Here is a 22,467-nt window from a genome sequence, read left to right as displayed (position 1 = left end):
CATTACATAGTGTGGACATGAAGTTTGCTGAAAGCACGTCGACACATATGAGCACTACTCCGATGAACGTGTGCTAGGAAGTCTCCAGAACCTCCCCGTTCGACCACATCCCACAGCGATAAGGAACAGGCAGACTTATCATAAAGATAGGGTCAATATGATGGATGCACTTTTTTGTTGGAACCAACCTGTACCGGGCAGAGACAGCACCCCAACACACAGAGGGGCTGTACCTTGACAGGTCAAACTTTTTTGGCCACGGAACACTTTTTAACCCGTTATGCAAAATATGATATTATTTTGTAGTCGTGTGGTTTTTCAAATAAAAAATGGCGTTATTTATGTTCAAATATATGTTATTTTATAAAATAAACCAAAAATATAAATTACAAATAAAATGACCTATTTCTAACTGGAACACGCGTATAAAGTTGTACAAAGTTCAAGTGCAAAAGTCAAAATTAAATTCAAGATTCTTTCTGGAACACCTGGTCACATCATGTGGACCAGCAGTGTTCCGTGGAACAAAGTTTGGGAAAGGCTGCCCTATTCTAATCCAAATATGAGTTGTTATACCAGGAGAACTAACAATTCGGCTAGGTATACCAGGCAGTCTAATCTCCCAGCTGAATACTCCAGTCCCGGTAGGATTCGGTATGTAAGGGCCCACAGCCCTCCTATCGGCCCATATACTTGGAAGGAGCACTGCAAGCACTTGCAATTCCATCCGGAAAAAAAATCTCCAAGTATGCCTCCATGGCCACAAATCAGCTATTACTCCTGAAGATTTCATTAGCGGAAAAGGGAGCGATTACGTCAACTTGGCCTTTCTTCCTGTCGTTAAGGAAGAGGAACAGAAGTAACAGAATTAGAAAAAAGCCGATCAGCAGTTTATGCAGAATCATCGAGAGGAGGAGAGATCTTTTTTCTGTGAGAACAATGGGTCCAAGCACTCACTCATTGGATAATCATCGCAGCAGTGTTTTTAGTCAGCAGGACTTTCGCTGATAGACCTTTCTGATTCCAAGGAATGGCAAGGTTGTTCGGGTTCCTTATGTAATGTAACCCTGTGATTAAAAAGACAAGTCTTGCTGAAAAAGAGTATAATGAACAAATTAAAGATATAGTTTTTTAAATGCCTTTTGAAGATTCTGCAACTTCTACTAGACAACACATTTCATTAGTATCTGGCAGTAATTAAGCATAATAACGTCCATCAAATTAATGTCATTGTGAGCAAGGGCCAGTGCGGGGGGCTAATGCAAGTCGCAACGGGCTCCCAGTCAAAATCTCAAGTGGGCTACGTCCAATCCACCACCCATTACACAATCCCTGCACCTGCTCAGCCCCAGCATTGCAAAATTTTTCTGGGCCCAGACCCTACACCCCAGCTCTGTGCGCTTTACGCTCCCCAGCATTGCTACAAACTCTTAAGAGGCACAGGACTCATATAAATAGAACCCATTAATCTCCATGTCATTCATTAATTCATTTCCGTATTATGACCAATAACACGGTGGGCTCAGAGTATGATTTAGCAACAAGGAGCTCTCGGACGTGTCAGGTAGACCCCTGTGCCCTGCAGCAGCGTGGAGCCGATCACTGGGCACAGATCACTTTTTAACATTTTGCATACTTGTAGTTCAGTGGGAGAATTTTTGTCTCCCATCCAGCAGGTCCGGGCTTAATTCATGGCTTGTGCTGAGCTGAGTTCATGAGCAAAAGCTGGAGGAAAAGGGAATATGTAGTTTAGAAAAGAAACACGTGAAAAGATGGAGAAAAGTTTGTCTCTCTTGCCACCGAGGAGAAGAGAAGATGCGATGGGGTCAAGATATCTACTTCCTTCTTGTAATTTTGCATAACTGTATTAACGAACTCATCCAATGTTGTGGCTCCGTTTTTGGTGGCTTCTCGTGTGTCCGGTACTGGCAGTCCTTCATGATATGCTCATGATCTGACAGAGGGCGTCTTCTTTCAGAAAACAAAACTTTATTCAATGAGAAAAAAGAACGCTCATCTGTAGCGCCTGTGACTGAGACTAGCAAGAGATGAAGTCCTCCTTCTTTCATCCCAGGAATCATGGCACAAAAATTGGGTCAAACCACTAGGTTTCAGAGGAGTAGCCGTGTTTGTCTGTATCAGTTAAAACAATGATGGTCCTTGTGGCACCTTAGAAACTAACAAATTTATCCCACAAAAGCATATACCCAAATACTCCTCTTTGCGTTTAGTGCTAAAGAAGTTGAAATCAAATCTACATTCGTTATTCTGTAGTCGGTCCTGATTACATGGCAGCCCCATTGCTGGTAGTGTGTCACTCCACTCCATTGTCGGCCTTTTATGAGACAGGCTTCTGTGAAAGAACGTCGAGGTTAATGGAATCCAGAAGTTGGTGTTGTAGAGATGTAAGAATCAAGTGCGTATGATTTACTTAATGAACACTTGTCGTCTTCAATTAAGGAGTCAATATCTATCAGCTTCTGAAATGAAGTCTTGTCTTCTTCCAGTGCCTTTTCAATGGATATCTCTGACTGAGCCAAGTGTAGCTTTTAGTGCAGGACAGGACCAGAGATTCCTCAGTAGCATTGTTTAATGACCCAAGTGGTTTCAACAGTAGAGGAAAATGGCGATTGTGTTTTCCGTAGTTACTAGCAAAACTCGTCCACCAACCACCAGTAATAAGAGTTGTAGTGATTTTAAGACAACAGCCAAGGATAAGTCATGAGAAAGCCAGCAAATTTTCCGAGCTTTGACTTATTTAAAGTTCTGTCCTAATGGATCGTCTACATTAGCCAAGACGTTAAAGACAAAGAGAAATTAAATTTATAGCTTTTTAAATGCGTTTTGAAGATTCTGCAGCTTGCACTAGAGTTAGTTGGACTAGCTATTCATTGCTGTTTAACATGTGCGAAGCAAGACCATGCTAGAAGGACAAGGAGAGCTAACTCATCAAGGGTTAAAAGGCACCCTCCAACGCGTACAGGTTGATTTTCTAGGGCACTTGCCTACCACCTGTAGAAAAAATAGATTCTTGTTTGTAATTGTGCCTAGTTTTATAAAATGGGTGAAACAATTTCCAGCTAGAAAGGAAACCAACTGGCCCACAGTTAGTAAGATAAATTTTTCCAATTTGGGGTTGGCACACAGCATTGATTCTGACAATGGTCCAGCCTTTATTGGACAGGGATAACAAAGTGTGCAGACCTGGGCCAGTATTCCCGTAACCGTTACACAGTCCCAATGCCCATCAAGCTTCAAATTGAACTATATACCTTATACAGCAACTGTAGCTTCCATTAACCCTGTTTTTGGCTCTACCATGAATTAGTTGCCGCCTCTGTCCAGGTCCACTGTAGTCTTTATACCCTGCCCCCTTTATTAGAGAACTGCCTTCTCTGCGTAACCAACCATAAATTCGCTGCGGAATTAGTGAGTCCCAAGAAAGATATAGTATCTACCGGCATGGGGAAGTTAACAATACACTTCACTCTTTCCTTATCCACAGATCTTCCCCCTGCACTGAGTGGAATCCCAGAGTGTTACACTTCTCTCTTCTTAAACTAGGCTTTAGAGGAATTAAGTTTCAAGCCCTACTCTTGGCAGCTAGTTCGCAACTGCTGCATTAACTCTGACTTTCCTGTTTTGTTTTACCATTAAAATGTAATCTACCGACTGGACTGGTCTTCCCGTTTGTAACAGCCCCGCCTTGTCTATCATATTTCGCACAACAGTATAAAACAGTGTGGGTGAGTCACTGTTACCCCATCGGCAAAACTTTCCATCAGTGTTACATGTTCTGTATTGAGACTCTGGGTTTAAAGCCTTTTGCTACGTGGAGTACTGAGAACCATTCCATCTCATTCCCCACCTCCTAGCCTGGAGATCCCTCCTGCTACGCAAATCCCTCATCCCCGTCCCACCCCAGACCCTGCACCCCCCAGCCGGAGTCCTCACTCCTCCCGCACCCCAACACCCGTCCCCAGCCCAGTGAAAGTGAGTAAGAGTGGAGGACAGCGAGCCACCGAGGGAAGGGGAAAGTAGTGACTGCGGGGGCGGGGGGGGCTCAGGGAAAGGGCGGGGCTAGGGTGTTCCGTTTTAAACGATTAGAAAGTTGTCAACCAAAGTTGTCAACCCAGCCGAGATTGGAGTCCCGTTGTGCCAAGCGCTGTCCAGAACCGCTCCCCCAACAGAGATTAGGGAACCCAAGGGCCAGGTACTGCCCAGACGCCCCCCTCAACCGAATTCCTGTCCCCCGTTGTGCCAGATGCTGACCAGACCCCCCTGCACTTGTAAGAGTCTATCAATCTGCGGTAAGCCCTTCGCTCTGGAGCGTCCCATGAAAGCTCTCTGGGCGCTGCCGTCTGCCACCCTCTGTGCTCGGGGATGGCCGTCATCACGGGTGCAGCGAGGTGTAGGGTGGCTTGAAAGTGCAGGGCGGGGCTCAGCCAGGGGCGCTGCATTCCCCGCCTCCTCCGCTCAGGCTTGGCCTCCGTCCCAAGGCAGCCGGTGAATAAGCAGAGGTCACCCAGCCAGCTCCCGGCGAGCGAGAACTCCCAGCTCCACCGTCGGGACGGGATCCCCAGACTATCCGCACCTTGGAGCCAGGAGCCCCCTCGTTGCCTGAGAGCAGCCCTGATGACCGTCTACAAAGTCCAGGTGTCCACCGGCCAGGGCGTCCTGGCTGGCACTTTTGACACCATCTCCATCACTCTGGTGGGCATCGACGGCGAAAGCCCCAAGAATGTGCTGGACAAATACGGGTTGGACTTTCAGCCGGGAAGAGTGAGTATTTTAGGCGGTTCCTTCTGCGGGGGTGTGGGGGGGGAGGCGGGGATCCAGTCAGGAAGAGCGGGGCAATGGTTTGAGGGCCTGGCCGGGACTAAGGACCCTTGGGTTCTTTTCGTGGCTCTGCCCGAAGAGAGCAGTGTTCGTGACTCAGTTTCCCCAGAGGTAAAATGGGACAGAAGCACCCAGTATTGGGGTTTAGGCAGGGTTCCTAAACCCAAATGCGGGGTCATTCTCCCCCTTTTTTAGCGCTCTAGTCCTCAAACGAGACGAGAGGGATCTCCTGTCTCAGTCGGAGCCTGGTTGATGCCGGGCCAGACCAGGCTGACTCACATAAATGCAGCAAAAGAGGATGGCGCGGGGAGGGGGGGAAAGTTGGGGTGCCTCATACCAGCCTGACGGGTCGGGAGCCCCTGATGGAACCGCAGTTCTGTGGGCTGGGACGGTCGATGAGGGAGTCTGCAGCCTGGATGCTGGGGATTTCCGCAGGGCTGACTGATACCAGCTGTGATCTACTGGCTGCACCCCCACCTGGCACCTGGGATCTAGGCCCAGGACGGTCTGTCATTTTATATCTGAGCAGCGTCTGGCGTAATTGAGGCCCTGATTCGGTCCGGTTCTGTGCAGTCCCCTGAGCCACGGGGCCCTGAGCTCTGTCGGGGTCTGGGTAGAACCTGGAGCGACAGGGACTCTGAACCATTAGTGCTGGAATACTTTTCAAAGTGGGTTGCTGAAAGCCTGCCCTGTTACCCCTGTCTGAGCGCCCCCCCCGCCAGTTGGGGCCGGCAGTAGTACTGTGCCTCTGGGAGGTGGGCACCCAGACAGCGGTAAGGGGGCAAAGGCTGGGGTGAACGAGCTCCGGAAGCGGGGCGGCGGGGGGGGGGTGTCCGTTGCGAGGACCCAGGCAGGTCAGTGGCTGGAAAGCGAAGCAGGCAGCCGGCACCTGAGCCCTGGACTGCAACACCCCCTGCACCCCTAGTTCGCACGCCTGAACCCTAATCTCAGTCGGGGCCTGTGCAGTGCCTGGCACAATTATTTACGCCAGCTAAGAATCTGGTCAAAAAACACTCTCAATGTTTCCGTCACTTGGCAATGGAGGATGAAAGTTCAGCAGGTCAAAGAGCTGGTCTCAATGGGGGCCAAACCCCCAGCCGGTGTCAGTGGGCGTCTCTCCATGGGCGTCCATGGGGCCAGATCCCCCACTGGGTTTCAAGGGGCTGAGGATCTGGCCCCGTTGATTGCAATGGAGAGACACCCATTGACTCCAGCTGGGGATCCAGCGACGGCGAAGAAGGCGCTGTACCCGCAGATCTGCCCATGCAACGCTCTCCATCCCGAGTGGCCGGGCACGCAGGCTCCGTGCCCGGGGCTCGAACCCTCCCCGTGCTCTGTCTCCCCCAGGTGCGGGAGTACGAGGTGCCCAGTGAGCGAGCCCTGGGGCCGATCTTGCTGATCCGGCTCCACAAGGAGCCCTATTCCGTGTTCCCCGAGAGCACGTGGTACTGCAATGCGGTCCGGGTGACGTCCCCCGAGGGAGACACCTACCGCTTCCCCTGCTACCGGTGGATTCAGGGCTACTGCACCGTGGAGCTGGTGGAAAGCACAGGTATGACCCACTGCGGGTGCGCCTGGACTCCTGGGTTCCCTTTCTTCTTGCCACTCGTGCATCTCTGTGGCTGCTGGATTCCTACCAGGCCCTGGGGCTAGCGGTCCCCTCCAGGAGAAACCCACTGCCCAGGATACCTGATGTACACTTAACTCACTTGGACGATGTTAAATCAAGTTTACTTACGTGGGTGTGGACCCTTAAACTTGCCTGTGGACACACTTCAACCGGCATCACCTGCCTTAGTCAATTGGGGCCACTGAGCTGTGAGAGGGGTCAGCAACGGAGCAGAGGTAATTTATTTGTTTTCCTGAAAAGTGAGAAGAGAAGAAAAGAGCCGTAGCGATTAGCTAGTTTGCTAGATGGGTGTGGGGCGGGGGATGGATGGATGGCAAGATAGATGGGGATAAAGAGAAGGGTTAGACGGGAAGCTAGACGGTCGGCAAGAGGGAGCCCTGTCAGGTCAGAGGGGTCTGGGATACGTCCCACACTGCAGGGCGTGGTCAGATTTCATAGTCCCGCTCTCCTCTCTCCAGCCCAAATCCCTAGTGGCGACTCCCACTACCTGCTCCAGAAGTACCGCCGCGCGGAGCTGACGCTGCAACAGGAAAGATATAGGTGAGTCAAAGGGGGAACATTAAGGGCAGTTCCCCTCCCCCTCCAGAGCAATGGGTTCAGGCTCCCCGCAAACTCAGGCAGTGTCACGGTTCGGGTTACAGCTGGGTCATGGTTTAAAGCCTTTCTGTGCAGCCCCAGGGGCCAGAAACGAACGAACCTTTTTTTTAAAAAACCCTCAAGCTGAGCTTCTGTTGAATTGAAGAAATCCAGGGGGCGGGACGGGGTCTGGGGGATGAGGCACGAGCCAGAAGGGCCAAGGGCTTAAGCCATCCCTGCTTGCTCCTGGAGCTGATGGAGTACTCAGTCCCTGCCCTGGCTGCTGTCTTAGTTAAGGCCCAGGTGCGGTGGGGCCAAGTGAATAAAGCCCTGGAGTGGGGAGTCAGGATACCTGGGTTCTGCCACGACTTGTTTTCCCCCACCTACTCCTTGCCTCAGTTTCCCCACCCGTAAAACGACACACTACCGTTTGCTAAAGTGTTTTGAGATTGGCTGACCCGAAGCCAGCGAGGCTTGTTATTAATCACCCTCTTCCCCGGGACAGGTGGAAGGAGTACATCCCTGGCACACCGTGGTGTGCCGACGTCGACAGTGCCTTGACCGCCGAGGTCAACCTCCAATATTCGTTCCCCAAGGCCTCTGCTTTCTTCGGGCGTGGATCGGCGGCGTAAGCGGAGGGGCGAGAGGCGTGCTCCTCACTTCTTTGAGGGGTGGCCCAGCTCTCCAGAGGGATTGAGGTGCCTAAATCCCATTGGAAGAAAGGGGAGTTAGGCGCCCACGTATCCTTGAGGAGCTGACCTTTTGTATCTCTCATTAGGAGATCCAGAAATTATTTCATTAGCCGTAACTGTGCCCCACTCTCCAGCCTGACTCCTGTATCACTGAAGGGGGATCGATCTATCTCTCTATCTATCCCCATCCACCCCATCTATCTATCTATCTATCCCCATCCACCCCCTCTATCTATCTATCTATCTATCTATCTATCTATCTATCTATCTATCTATCTATCTATCTATCTATCTATCTATCCCCATCCACCCCATCTATCTATCTATCTATCCCCATCCACCCCATCTATCTATCTATCTATCTATCTATCTATCTATCTATCTATCTATCTATCTATCTATCTATCTATCTATCTATCTATCTATCTATCCCCATCCACCCCCTCTATCTATCTATCTATCTATCTATCTATCTATCTATCTATCTATCTATCTATCTATCTATCTATCTATCCCCATCCACCCCATCTATCTATCTATCTATCTATCTATCTATCTATCTATCTATCTATCTATCTATCTATCTATCTATGTTCTGCAGGGATCAGTTCATTCCAGATTGTCCTCAGAGATCGGGGTAGTCAATGTAAAATTTCTGCTGCTCCGAGGTGAGGCTGGGGCAAGGACAGGTGGGGCAATAAGCCGCGGCGGAGATGGGACAGACCTACCGCCCCGGCTGGATCCCCGGGTCCGCTGGGCCCATGCCGAGAAACTGCCTCGTAAGGCGAGCGAATGCGTCTGGGAGCAGGGGAGGCGGGCAGCCCTGCCGAAGGGGGGACGGTGCCCCGGAAAGCCGAGAACTAGCGGTCACCCAACGTGAGGTCCTGGGGGTGCTCGGGCTAAGGGATATGGAACCAGGGAGCCGGACCCGGGAGGGGTTTGCCCCGTCTGTGGCACTGGCGATTGGGTCCAGTGCTGGGGGCCAGGTTGGGAAAAGGGCTGGACCCATAGCTGGAGCGACAGATAGGTGGGGTGTGTGGGGCTGGAGAGACAGAGGGCTGTGTGTGGGGAGAGACAGAGGCACAGACTGACAGACAGTCCATGAGGAGATGGCTAGACAGAGGGCTGTGTACGGGGCCAGGCAGAAAGAGGGTGCACATGGGGACAGACAGAGGGGCGCGTGTGGGACAGAAGGGCGAGTATGGGGAGAGACAGACTGGTGTATGGTGTATGGGATCAGACAGACAGAGGGTGTACACTGGATCAGAGACAGAGAGAATGGGGTGTATGGGGACGGAAAGGGGGGGGGGGTCACATGGGGCCAGACAGAGAGGTGTTTATGGATGGGCAGAGGGTGCACTTGGGAACAGCCAGGCAGAGGGGTGTGGATGGGGTAAGAGGGAGTGAGGGGAACAGACAGAGGGTGTGGATGGGGTGAGAGGGGTGTGAAGGGGTGGACAGACAGAGGGTGTGGATGGGGTGAGAGGGGTGTGAAGGGGTGGACAGAGGGTGTGGATGGGGACGGATGGAGACAGGGGTGTGAGGGGGACAGAGGGTCCAGGCAGAGGGCGCACACAGCGTCTCTGAGCCTGGCTCCCTGTCCCCGCAGGCTGCTGGAGTCCAAGCTGAAGGGGTTCCTGGACCGGCCGTACTCCTGGGAGACGTTAACTGACATCCCCAAGATTTTCTGGTTCTACCACAGCCCGGTCTCAGGTCCGTGCTGCTCCAAGCACTGTGGGGAGGGGCGGGGAGCCAACACCAGCACAGGGAGACCCCCTGGCGCTGGGATCCCCCCTTTCCTTCCCTGTGTCATCTGTGGGCCAACACATGGCCCCTCCAGGACAACTGTTCCTGCCACCCTCTGCCCCCACCAGGGCTCCCCTCAGGACTCCCAGCCCCCCCTACTCTAACGGCTAGACCCCACTCCCCTCCCAGAGCTTGAGAGAGAACCCAGGAGTCCTGGCTCCCAGCCCCCACCCCCTTCTGACCACTTGGCCAGGGCCAAGACCTCCTAGAGCCAGGCAAAAAAAAAACAAAAGTCCTCTCCCCCTGCCCCGCTCTAACAGTTAGTCCCAGAGGCAGGGAGAGAACCCAAGAGTCCTCGCTCCCAGCCCCCCTGGCTCTAACCACTAGATCCCACTCCCCTCTGAGTGCTGAGTAGAGAACCCAGGAGTCCTGGCTCCCAGCTCCACACTACACCACTCCCCACATAGGGCCAAGGAAAGGACCCAGGAGTCCTGGTTCTCTCTCCTGCCCGCCCCCGCTCTCACCACTAGACCCCACTCCCCCCACAGACCCAGGGAAAGCACCCAGGAGTCCTGGCTCCCAGTCCCCTGCTCTCACCACTAGACACCACTTCCCTCCCAGAGCCCGGGAGAGAACCCAGGAGTCCTGGCTTGCAGCCCCCCTGCTCTAACCACCAGACCCCACTCCCCTGCCCAGGTGATGGGGTTTTATTTCAAGGGCTGGTGTGTGTCTGTATCCCCAGAGTACGTCATTGAGCACTGGCAGGAAGATGCTTTCTTCGGGTACCAGTATCTGAATGGGTTCAACCCCGTTCTGATCCGGAAATGCACGGCGCTTCCCGAGAACTTCCCCGTGACGCAGGAGATGGTGGCCGGCTCTCTGGGGGAATCCACCAGCCTCCGGGAGGAGCTGCAGGTAACACCCCGCCCCCCGAAAATAATCAGAGCCTGGCTGAGTCCCAGCCCTGTCGAGTCCATCCTGCCCTCCTTCCCCGTGAACTCCTGCTGGTGGGAGCCCGGTGCTCTCTTCCCAAACTAAATTGTAGCATAGCTGGGTCTGGGTAACCAGCCGCCCCACCCCAGAGGTAGCTGCATCTCCGCGCCGGGCAAGGGGTCCCTGAGTAACCAGCCGCCCCGCCTCAGAAGTGGCTGCATCTCAGTGCTGGGTGAGGGATCCCTGCATAACCAGCCACCCCGCCCCAGAGGTGGCTGCATCTCAGTGCTGGGTGAGGGATCCCTGTATAAGCAGCCGCCCCGCCCCAGAGGTGGCTGCATTTTAATACTGGGTAAGTTCTATGTGTGTTGCTTGCTGGGACACTGCTGAAGGGAAGCTCACAGCCCTGGGAGCGGGGCACTGACCCTCCTCTGCTCTGCGTGACAGAGAGGGAGCATCTATCTAGCAGATTACAAGCTCCTGGAAGACATTCCCACCATTGAAGTGAACGGTCACCAGCAGTACGTCGCCGCACCCCTGTGCTTGCTGCACCAGAAACCCAGCAGGGAGGTCGTCCCCTTGGCCATCCAGGTGAGGGGTTTCTCTGCTCGCCAGCAGCTGAGCTGGGGTTTATCAGGGCACCTCCTGAGCCACCTGGGCCCCCCTGCAACTAGGGAGCAACTGGGCTCCACCATTACAAAAGGCACAATTATTCTTGTGGGCAGGGCCTGAGTGTGCCAGGCGCTGCACAGACCCAATGGACCCATTGCTCTGATCCAGTGGGTGAATGGGTCCACTGGGGGGATATGGGGCTGGATGGGCCCATTGCACTGACCATCGGGGGGATACCAGGCTGGATGGGCCCATTGCTCTGATCCGAGGCGGGGGGGAATACCGGGCTGGATGGGCCCATTGCTTTGACCCAGAGGGGATATCAGACTGGGTGGGCCCATTGCTCCGATCCAGGGGGATACCGGACTGGATGGGCCCAGTGCTCTGATCTGGAGGGGATACCGGGCTGGGTGGGCCCATTGCTTTGACCCAGAGGGGATACCGGGCTGGATGGGCCCATTGCTCTGACCCGGGTGGGGGGAGGAGGGAGGGAATACCGGGCTGGATGGGCCCATTGCTTTGACCCAGAGGGGAGACCAGACTGGGTGGGCCCATTGCTCCGATCCAGGGGGGATACCGAGCTGGATGGGCCCATTGCTCTGATCCGGGTGGGGGGAGGGGGGAGGGAATACCGGGCTGGATGGGCCCATTGCTCTGATCCGGGTGGGGGGAGGGGGGAGGGAATAGCGGGCTGGATGGGCCCATTGCTTTGACCCAGAGGGGAGACCAGACTGGGTGGGCCCATTGCTCCGATCCAGGGGGAATACCGGGCTGGATGGGCCCATTGCAGAAAAGGACCTAGGGGTGACAGTGGACGAGAAGCTGGATATGAGTCAGCAGTGTGCCCTTGTTGCCAAGAAGGCCAATGGCATTTTGGGATGTATAAGTAGGGGCATAGCGAGCAGATCGAGGGACGTGATCGTTCCCCTCTATTCGACATTGGTGAGGCCTCATCTGGAGTACTGTGTCCAGTTTTGGGCCCCACACTTCAAGAAGGATGTGGATAAATTGGAGAGAGTCCAGCGAAGGGCAACAAAAATGATTAGGGGACTGGAACACATGACTTATGAGGAGAGGCTGAGGGAGCTGGGATTGTTTAGCCTGCAGAAGAGAAGAATGAGGGGGGATTTGATAGCTGCTTTCAACTACCTGAAAGGGGGTTCCAGAGAGGATGGCTCTAGACTGTTCTCAATGGTAGCAGATGACAGAACGAGGAGTAATGGTCTCAAGTTGCAGTGGGGGAGGTTTAGATTGGATATTAGGAAAAACTTTTTCACTAAGAGGGTGGTGAAACACTGGAATGCGTTACCTAGGGAGGTGGTAGAATCTCCTTCCTTAGAGGTTTTTAAGGTCAGGCTTGACAAAGCCCTGGCTGGGATGATTTAACTGGGAATTGGTCCTGCTTTGAGCAGGGGGTTGGACTAGATGACCTTCTGGGGTCCCTTCCAACCCTGATATTCTATGATTCTATGATTGCTTTGACCCAGAGGGGAGACCAGACTGGGTGGGCCCATTGCTCCGATCCAGGGGGGATACCGAGCTGGATGGGCCCATTGCTCCGATCCAGGGGGAATACTGGGCTGGATGGGCCCATTGCTTTGACCCAGAGGGGAGACCAGACTGGGTGGGCCCATTGCTCCGATCCAGGGGGGATACCAGGCTGGGTGGGCCCATTGCTCTGATCCAGGGGGATACCGGGCTGGATGGGCCCACTGCTCTGACCCGGGGGGTACCGAACCCACTGCTCTGACCCGGGTGGGGGGAGTGGGGAGGGAATACCGGGCTGGATGGGCCCATTGCTTTGACCCAGAGGGGATATCAGACTGGGTGGGCCCATTGCTCCGATCCAGGGGGGATACCGGGCTGGGTGGACCCATTGCTCCGATCCAGGGGGGATACCGAGCTGGATGGGCCCATTGCTCTGATCCGGGTGGGGGGAGGGGGGAGGGAATACCGGGCTGGGTGGGCCCATTGCTCTGATCCAGGGGGGATACCGGGCTGGGTGGGCCCATTGCTCCGATCCAGGGGGGATACCGAGCTGGATGGGCCCATTGCTCTGATCCGGGTGGGGGAAGGGGGGAGGGAATACTGGGCTGGGTGGGCCCATTGCTCTGATCCAGGGGGGATACCGGGCTGGGTGGGCCCATTGCTCCGATCCAGGGGGGATACCGGGCTGGATGGGCCCATTGCTCTGATCTGAGGCGGGGGGGAATACCGGGCTGGATGGGCCCATTGCTCTGATCCGGGTGGGGGGAGGGGGGAGGGAATACCGGGCTGGGTGGGCCCATTGCTCCGATCCAGGGGGGATACCGGGCTGGATGGGCCCATTGCTCCGATCCGGGGGGGATACCGGGCTGGATGGGCCCATTGCTCTGACCCGGGGGAATACCGGGCTGGGTGGGCCCACTGCTCTGACCCGGGGGGTACTGAACCCAGTGCTCTGACCCAGCTCCCCCACAGCTCAGCCAGCGCCCAGGTCCCGACAGCCCCATCTTCCTGCCCAGTGACTCCGACTGGCTCTGGACTCTGGCCAAGACCTGGGTGCGCAGCTCCGAGTTCCACCTACACGAGGTCAGCTCCCACCTGCTCCGCGCCCACCTGCTGGCCGAGGTCTTCTCAGTGGCCACCCAGCGCCAGCTGCCCATGTGCCACCCCCTGTACAAGGTGAGGGGGGCGGAGCTGCTGTGGGGGGCGGGTCCATGGGGGGGCGGGGCCCCACTCCGCTTGGGGAGTCAGCCAATGGGAAGGCGGCGGGCAGCCAGTGTCCACACCCGGCACCTTATGCAAGGATCAAACAGGTGGCATCAGGGGTGGGGTGAGTCCCATTCCTGGCTACCCACTTCTGCAGGTGCTGGGACATGTTAAGGGAGTTGACCAAGGGTGCCCGGTTCTTCCTGTGCCTGGCTGGGGCACATGCCCCAGAGGTGCCCAGTCTGTGCCTTTGTGATGCTCAGAGAAGCCCAGTCGGATTTTGGATGCGTGAGTTTGAGAGGGCCCCAGCCGGGTGTGTCCCCCCGGAGCTATACACAGGAGTCACCCGTATCTCCGTGTGTGTGTTCTAGAAGTGCCCAGCTGTGTGTGTTTGGCACCTCCTCTCCAGCTGCTTCAGCCCCTACGCCTCTTCTCTTCCAGCTCCTGATCCCTCACACCCGGTTCTCCATCCACATCAATGTCCTGGCCCGGACCTTTCTCATCAGCTCCGGGGGCGTATTCGATCGGGTAAAGAGCAGATTGTCTCATCATGATAATATAATCCCTTGCTTGTAGCTGGTGCTTTTCACCCCTAGATCTCGAAGCACTTTACAAAGGACATCAGGAGCATTAGCTTCATTTTACAGATGGGGAAACTGAGGCAGAAGACAGGGACTTATTTGCCTAAGGTCACTCAGCATGCCTTTGGTAGAACCAGGCAGAGCTGGGTGCTAGCCCCGGGTGCTAGCCCCTAGGCCACACTGCCTCCCATAGCTTGTTCAGAAAGGAGGGAGAATGACCAAACTGCCCATCAAATCAACTACACCATTGCCCTTCCCAAACTCTACCCACCCAGCTCCGCCTCCAGCCTGCTCAGCCAATCAAACGCAAGGCAGAAGCAGCTCCTCCTGGTGGTCGGCGCTCATTGGCCACCTCACATCTGGGATCCAGCGAACATCCTTTTCCACACAAAGTTGGGCCCGTTGATAACTGAGATCAGATTTCAATCTGGTTTAGTGACACACCCCCCCCCCCCCGTGTGGATGCTCTTAATTCACTTTCACTGGAACCATTTCAACCCATGCACAATTAGCTCTTTTGTGGGCATGGCCCGAACCGCAGTTTCCTCCCTTCTGATTAGGGCGAGGCAGGGCGAGGGAACATGTTTTTCACTGAAAAATGGCCAGTGGGGAAAAATTAAAGGTTTTGCACTTAAAATGGTCGGCTTTCAAAAAAAAAGTTCATGGCATTTTTATGGCATTTTCCTTCATAATCGTGATTTTCCTTCCTTTGTTGCCTTTTGCTTCTTTTCCCTGAGATTCCCCGACTTCGTCCTTTCCCTGTTTTCCCGGCTCCTCTCCCCCAGCCTGCTTTTTCCTGGTTTTCCCGTTTTGTTCTTGGGTTTTCCCTTTTTTCTTGTTTTTTTTTTCTCTTTTCCCTTTTTTCTCTTGGTTTGTCTGGTTTTTCTTGGGGTTTTTTTTTCCATTTTTTCTTGGATTTTCCATTTTTTCCCATGGGGTTTTCCCTTTTTCTTTGTTTCTCTCTTCACTTCTTTTTCTTGATTTGTCTGTTTTTTCTTGGTTTTTCCATTTTTTCTTGGGTTTCCCCTTTTCCTTGTTCTTCCCCCCTCTTTTCCCCTTTTTTCTTATTTTTTCACTTCTTTTTCTTGTTTTTTTTCTTGTTTCCCCCCATTGTTCATCTTAATTAGTTTTTCCTGCTGTCCTCCCTTTTTTCCTTCTCCTTCTTCCTTTTGTCCCCCGTGTCCCCAGTTCCTTTTATTTTCCTGGTCACTTTCATTAGTGAACATATTTTGGGAGGGAAAATCAATTGTCACCAAAGGATTTCGTAAGTGTGATTCCCAGTGCGGCCCCAGACCCTGGGGAATTAACGCAATTCCAGTGTCCTCCCGCCTCCCCTGGGGCCTGCTGCTCCGTGGCAGTCACTCCCAGCGGGCCCGGGCCGGGTCTGTATTCCACAGGCCATAGCGACTGGGCGCCCAGGCCTCGCCGAGCTCCTCCGCAAGGGCCTGGAGAACCTGACCTACACCGCGCTCTGCCTTCCCGATGACATCCAGGAGCGCGGGGTGGGCTCAGTCCAGCACTACTACTACAGGGATGATGGGCTCAAGATCTGGGCGGCTATAGAGAGGTGAGGGGTGCTGGGGGGTGGGGGGTGGGGAGGAGAGATGAAGACAAATGTAGGGGAAGGGGTTAGACCTAGTGAAATCAGAGGGGGCAAAGTGTTGGGGCTCTGAGTGTGGAGGGGATCAGGGGCAGGGCCCCGTGGGAGTCCAGGTCCTGTATGGGAGGGAGCCCTGCATACTGGGCTTGTTCTGCTGGGATCCAGCGAACGTCCTTTACCACACAAAGTTGGGCCCGTTGATAACTGAAATCAGATTTCAATCCGGTTTAGTGACAATGTGGAAGCTCTTAATTCACTTTCACTGAAACCACTTCAACGCGATCCCAATCGAAGAACAGCCCAAATGAGACCGTCAGCCCCAGGATCTGCTGCCGGTTCATAGAACCACAGAAGATCAGGGTTGGAAGAGACCTCAGGAGGTTCATTGGTCGTCTAGTCCAATGAACTTGCTTTAAATTCACATCTGTGGTTAACCCAGTCCAAATCTCCATTTAGAGGGTAACATTTTCCGAAGTGCACACAAAGGGCTAAGGTTTTTTTTTGGGTGGGTTGGCAATTTTGAAAAGTATAAATAAATAACTTAATTTTATATAGTTTTAGGTTGGCCCCAAACTAGCAATTTTCAAAATGTTCAGCCCCTCAAAATATCACACCCCCAAAATAAAATTCCTTTCAGGTCAAATGAAACATTTTGTTTTGTGTTAATTGACTTGGTTTGTTTCCATTTGGAGCATTTTGATACATTTTTGAATTAAAAAAAAATAAATTTCCAGGACATTTTGAACAAATGTTAGAACAAAAAATTAAATTTTGGGGGGCGGTTTCCAGATTTTTGGATGGTTTGTTTTTTTCAGCACAAGAGCTGGCAACACTGGAGTCATCTGCAAACTCTTTCAGGGTCACCGCGACTCCATTTTGTACCCCCAAAAAAGTTTTAGCTCAAACCAGGAGCGCTGGAAACTCCCTGGAAGTAGGGGGGCCATCGGTGCTTGCACCTTGGCCCCGCCCCCACTCCATCCCTCCCTGCAAGGCTCCGCCCTCATTCCGCCTCTTCCCCGAGGCCCTGTCCCTGCTTGCTTCTCTCCGCCCCCCCTCCCCACGTCGCTTCCCATTAAAGCGGGTAAAAAGCGATGGGGCCATGGTCCCTTAGCTTTCCCTGTTCCTGCCACCATGGTGCAAACATTTCGTCCCTCTCGATTTAGGAACCTAAATGCTGAAGTCCACGGAATTTAGACACCGAACCAGCTTGGGCATTTTGTAAATTATTCTGGGCGCCCAGCTGCCATTGTAAATTTAACCCACCATGCGCCTAAGTCCCTTTGGAGAATGGCAGACAGGCTCCTAAATCACTTAGAGGCTTGGAAACATTTGACCCCAAACCATAAAACCAACTCTCCTGGGTGGCACGGGGGATGGAGGGGAAAATGGACCACCTAAGAAGTGAAGTTGAAGGGGAGCAGGAATAGCTCTGTGGAGACTGGGGGGGGGGCCGGCTTGTCCTAGGGGAGAGCCTCTCACCATGGACCCCGGCGTCCGGGCTGACCCGATTCCCCTTTAACTCTCCCAGCTTTGTCTCCGGCATCGTGGGGATCTACTACCAGACCAGCCTCTCGGTGCAGAGTGACCACGAGCTGCAGGCGTGGGTGGGCGAGATATTCACCAAGGGATTCCTCGGCCGACAGGCATCGGGTGAGAGGGCGGGGGCAGCTAGCGGGCAGCGATCTCTGGGCCTGGGGTCACAGGCGCCGCTGAGGGGTCCTCCCTCCCACCCCCAAGAACCAGCCCCCGTTAAGGAGTCTCCAAACCCCAAGGCGCTCGTGAAAACATCAGCCACGGCCTAGGCGTGACGCCTGCCGTGCGACAGCCGTGGGTCGCCCGCACGCCTCCACGTGGCTTTTAGCTCACGCGGTAGAGGCTCATGCACTAAGCTCCGGAGGGTCCCGGTTCGATCCCGCCCGCCGAGTCTGTCGGTGTTACACGTGCACTCGCAGTAGTGAGGCTGGTATTGCACTGGCCCAGCATCACCCCTGGCAGGGGGAGCGGAGACGGGAGGCTCCCAGCCAGGGGCAGGGGAGGGGGCCCCAGTCCCATGCTCACCAGTCCATCCCTCCCCGGCAGGCGTCCCCTCGACTCTGGGCACCGCGGCCGAGCTGACCAAGTACCTGACCATGGTGATCTTCACCTGCTCCGCCTATCACGCTGCGGTCAACGCCGGGCAGGTGGGTGAGGGCCGCCCGCCCTGTCCCCCTCTTGGAGGGGGTGTCTCTTTCCTTCTCCCCCTTTCCTTTCCTTACACCAGTTTCCCTGCCCTTGGGCCCCAGTCTGTCCCCTCCTGCCCTTTGGGGCCCATTGGGTACGCCCCATACTTTGGGGTCTGAGACTTGGTGGCTCATGCCCAGGAGTTACTGTGGCTTAAAGTCCACTCTAGCCCAGGTGGAGTTGCTGGGAGCCAGGACTCCTGGGCTCTCTCCCCAGCTCTGGGAGGGGAGTGCAGTCTGGTGGGTTAGCACAGGGGGGCTGGGAGCCAGGACTCCTGGGTTCTATTCCTGGCTTTGTCAAGCATCTTGCACATGTTCCATCCCCTCCCTCCCTCTGACAATTTTTTTTAAAGAAAATTTTCATTTCCTTTGTAATTTTTTCATTTTTTCAACAAAATGAATCAAAATGAAAAGCTGTGGGAGAGATCGGGGCCCAGTCATGCCGGGTGCTGCACAGACCCCATCTCAGATCAGGGTCCCCCCTTGTGCACACTGCACAGAACCCCCCACCACACTGAGATCAGGTCCCCCATTGTGCCAGGCGCTGCACGGTGACATAGTGAGAGATGGTCCCTGACTCAAAGAGCTCACCCTCTAAATAGACAAAACAGACAATGGGAAGAATGGTCACCTCCCTTGTACAGATGGGGAAATTGAGGCATGGAGTGCCTTGGTGCCTGGCCTGGTGGCACAGAGGGAGATCATGGAGTCGCTGGGACTGGACTGCAGGTCAGAGTCCCAGCCATGGCTCTGAATTGCCTCTGCAGCTTACTGAATGGGGCCTGGGTCAGGCTGGGTGTTGGGCAGGGTCCCAGGACCCCCTGGGCAGCTGGTCCTGCGGCTCCTGTTCTGGACTCCTGGATTCTCTCATGACCTTGCCAGCCAAGCTCCCAGGTGGGATCTAACCTCTGGCTTCCCTTTCCTGGCCCCAGTTCGAGCTGGCAGTCTTCATGCCCAATTACCCATCATCCATGCGGAAGCCGCCACCCCAGAACAAGGCCAAGGTGACCCTGAAGGAGTTCCTGGACACCATCCCTGAGATGAACACCACCAGCCTGATCCTCTCTGTCCTCTGGGTGCTGCGTAATGAGGATCAGGACATGGTGAGAGCAGGGCTGCTGGGGCTGGTGGACAAGGGGGGGGACCCTGGATCTGGGGTGGGGGGTGTCTTTCGGGAGGGGAACCCCCCCTCTGAATCCTTCAGTATTGGATTAGGGGTGTGTGTCCTTCACTGCCTCTGAAACACCCACAGAGGGGCCAGACCTCACCTGGTGTCAAAGGGCGTCTCTCCACTGGAGTCAGTGGGGCCAGATCCCAGCCGGTGTCAATGGGCGTCTCTCTATTGGAGTCAATGGGGCCAGCTCCCGGCTGGTGTCAATGGGCATCTCTCTATTGGAGTCAATGGGGCCAGATCCTCAGCTGGTGTCAATCAGCAGGAGGTCCATTGGACCTGCTGCTGATTTGAGGACATGGACCCAGCATTTCAGCCCCTTTTCTGTTACCCTCTCGGGACATGGTGGGGGTGGACAGCCACTGTGCCGACAGGGAGGAAATGTCCCCAAAGTGACATGCATGTGATCATTGTTTAGAGGCCTGGGGCCTGTCAGAAGAGGTGGGGAGAGGTCTTTCCCTATGGAGACGGGTTCGACCACTGTTCAGACATAAAGTACTCTCCAGTTCTCTCCATAGACCCAGCTCTCCCTGAGCATTGTTAAACATTTCTGACCCAAGCCGTTTAACCAAAATTTTGGACCCTGCAGTTAGAATTGTAGAAGTGTAAGACTGGAAGGGACCTGGAACAGTCACCTAGTCCAGTCCCCTGCACTCAAGGCAAGTGTAAGTATTATCTATGCTGTAGTTGGGGTTGGTCCTGCTTTGAGCAGGGGGTTGGAGTAGATACCTCCTGAGGTCTCTTCCAACCCTGATCTTCTATGATTCTATGATCTAGACCATCCTTGACAGGTGTCTGATCAACCTGCTCTTAAAAATCTCCAATGACAGAGGTGGGTGAATCTGTGACTTTTTTGGTTTGTTAGACAAGGTGGGAGAGGGAATATCTCTTCTTGGACCAACTTCTGTCGGTGAGAGAGACAAACTTTCGAGCTCTTTCACCAAGGAAAGTTGGTCCAATAAAAGATATTCCCTCCGGCATCTTGTCTCTCTGATATCCTGGGACCAACATGGCTACAATAGCGCTGCCATTGTCGGTGATTTCGAGAAGTTGAAAATGAATCGTTTTGGGGTCAAGCCCAACCTGTTGTTCAACCCGAAAGCAACATTTCCTTTCGATTCTGAGCATTTTTGTGCGTGGACGTTTCAGAACGTTCGACACAAAAAGCCATTTGGAACTGAAAATGGGTTGCAAACTCGACATGGGTCACATTTTTTTTTTAGTATTATTTTTAAATTAACTCTTTGGCAAAAGGGATAATTCAGAAAATATTCTGGTGTCCCCAAACGTCCATTTTTTCTCAAAAAAAAGAGAAAAGTTTGGGTGGAAAATGATTACTCAGGGGCTGGCGTGGATTGTTTCCATCAGGAGGAGACATTGGTGGTGGACCCAGGTGTTTCTTTGCTGGAATTGTGTTTATTTGCAAAGTCTGGAGGACTCAAAGAACAGGAGGCAATTTCCTTGCTCACAGTTCCAAGCCTCCTTCCAACTAGCACTCAGCCCAAAAACTTTCTCTCTCTCTCGGCTTTGTCCGGAGCCACACCCCCAAAGCTTGTTCTGGCTGTCTCCTTGGCTCTGTGCTGCTTCAGTGTCTGTTTCTCTCGCGTGCAAAGCTCCACCAGTCAGTGCCCCAGCCCTTGCCTTTGCTATCTCAATCCCCCGAGAAAACCTCTCTTCTCTACTCCAGCCTTGGAGTAATAAGAATGCAGCCCTGGAGTTGATCCTGGAGGGGGGTCAGTGATTTTGATGCCTCTGTATTCACCACTCTCCCTGTTCCCTTCCAGAGACCCCTGGGGACATACCCTGAGGAGCACTTTACCGAACACGGGCCAAAGCAGCTCATGGCTGCCTTCCAGGATCGCCTAGCAGAGATCTCCCGGGAAATTGAGGAGAGGAACCAGTCACTAGCTCTGAGCTACAAGTACATGTATCCCCCTAACATAGAGAACAGCACAGCCATATAACACCCAGAGGCGCCACCCCTCCAGCTGCCCCATGATGGAGAACCCCTCACCCAGACACCCACCACTGAGTGCCCCCCGCAGGAACAGGCCACAGCATCTCCACAGCCGCATCCGGAGCCGAGGTGTGCGCAGGGGATGTGCCCAGGGACGCCCTGAGCCCCGGCTGCAAAGGCTGCTTCTCCCCCTTCCCGGCTGGAGGCTGCAGCAGTTGCAGGCCGTGATGGGAGCCACGTTTACACTGCTGCTGCCCTGCTGGTCCCAGCAGCGCGGGGTGAGTGGAGTCAGCCCAGCCTCTCCACCCCCGCGCCTGCCCCAGCCCCCTCTTGCTGCCCCCACACACCTCCCCGGGCCCTGCCGCCTCCCTGCAGCAACCGCTGCCCCAGGGTCCTCGTGCCCCCGTCTCGCCAGCCCGGGCCGACGGAGCCTGCCCTGCCACCTCAGACCCTTCCCTTTTCCAGCGGGACCCTCCACCAGCACGGGGGCCCCCACCCGCAGTCACCGCTCCTGCGCCGTGCTAGGCAAGGGCCAGCCCCACCCCCCACCCCCGGTGAGGCTACAGGCAGGGCAACAGCAGGGGAGGAGACGCACCCAGCTCCCCCGGCACCCACCACGGGGGAGGCCAGGGAGATTCCTGGACCTGAGAGGGGCCCTAGGAGCACATGCAGTGACAGTGGGGGGGGGGGTGAGTGTGCTGCTGGGGGGTGGGAAAGGGAGGCTCCTCCCCCAGAGCTCGCTGCTGCCGGCAGGGAAAGGGCTGGGGGGGGGAGTCCTCCTCTCTGGCCCCTGTCCCGCAGCAGCCTGCCTGCACCCCAAACTCATCCCTAGCCCTGCCCCACCCCAGAGCCCGCACCCCCAGCCAGAGCTTTCACCCCCCACCGCACCCTCAATCATAGAATATCAGGGTTGGAAGGGACCCCAGAAGGTCATCTAGTCCCACCCCCATCCTCATCCCCAGCCCTGAGCCTCTCCAACACCCCAAACCCCTCATCCCCAGCCCCAGCCAGAGCCCTCACCCCCCCCACACCCCAACCCTCTGCCCCAACCCTGAGCCTCTCCAACACCCCAAACCCCTCATCTCCAGCCCCAGCCAGAGCCCTCACCCCCCCCACACCCCAACCCTCTGCCCCAACCCTGAGCCTAACACCCCAAACCCCTCATCTCCAGCCCCAGCCAGAGCCCTCACCCCCCCCACACCCCAACCCTCTGCCCCAAC

General features: G+C 54.8%; 1 protein-coding gene and 1 long non-coding RNA gene across 2 annotated transcripts; one reads left to right on the top strand and one right to left on the bottom strand.

The window, feature by feature from the left end:
• Positions 1-408: 408 nt before the first annotated feature.
• Positions 409-6,689, bottom strand: LOC311514058. Its single transcript, XR_014709815.1, has 3 exons — positions 6,578-6,689; positions 958-1,067; positions 409-834 (listed from the first exon to the last, which is right to left on the bottom strand). It is a non-coding gene; the product is annotated as an uncharacterized lncRNA (long non-coding RNA).
• Positions 4,636-21,607, top strand: LOC311514047 (hydroperoxide isomerase ALOXE3-like; the record flags this gene model as incomplete). The annotated part of the gene is made up of 14 exons (XM_084616342.1): positions 4,636-4,782; positions 6,187-6,391; positions 6,928-7,009; positions 7,551-7,673; positions 9,347-9,450; positions 10,226-10,398; positions 10,864-11,007; positions 13,489-13,692; positions 14,161-14,247; positions 15,698-15,867; positions 17,429-17,550; positions 17,980-18,080; positions 19,052-19,222; positions 21,075-21,607. The coding sequence occupies 14 exons, from the start codon at positions 4,636-4,638 to the stop codon at positions 21,252-21,254; spliced, it is 2,013 nt and encodes a 670-aa protein (XP_084472468.1). The 3' UTR covers positions 21,255-21,607.
• Positions 21,608-22,467: the final 860 nt, after the last annotated feature.

This window comes from Lepidochelys olivacea (assembly GCF_965140295.1).
Source record: "Lepidochelys olivacea isolate rLepOli2 genome assembly, chromosome: 28".
In the NCBI taxonomy this organism is placed as follows: domain Eukaryota; kingdom Metazoa; phylum Chordata; order Testudines; family Cheloniidae; genus Lepidochelys; species Lepidochelys olivacea.
Note: the sequence above shows the minus strand (reverse complement) of the source record. Positions and strands in the feature narration are given on the sequence as shown.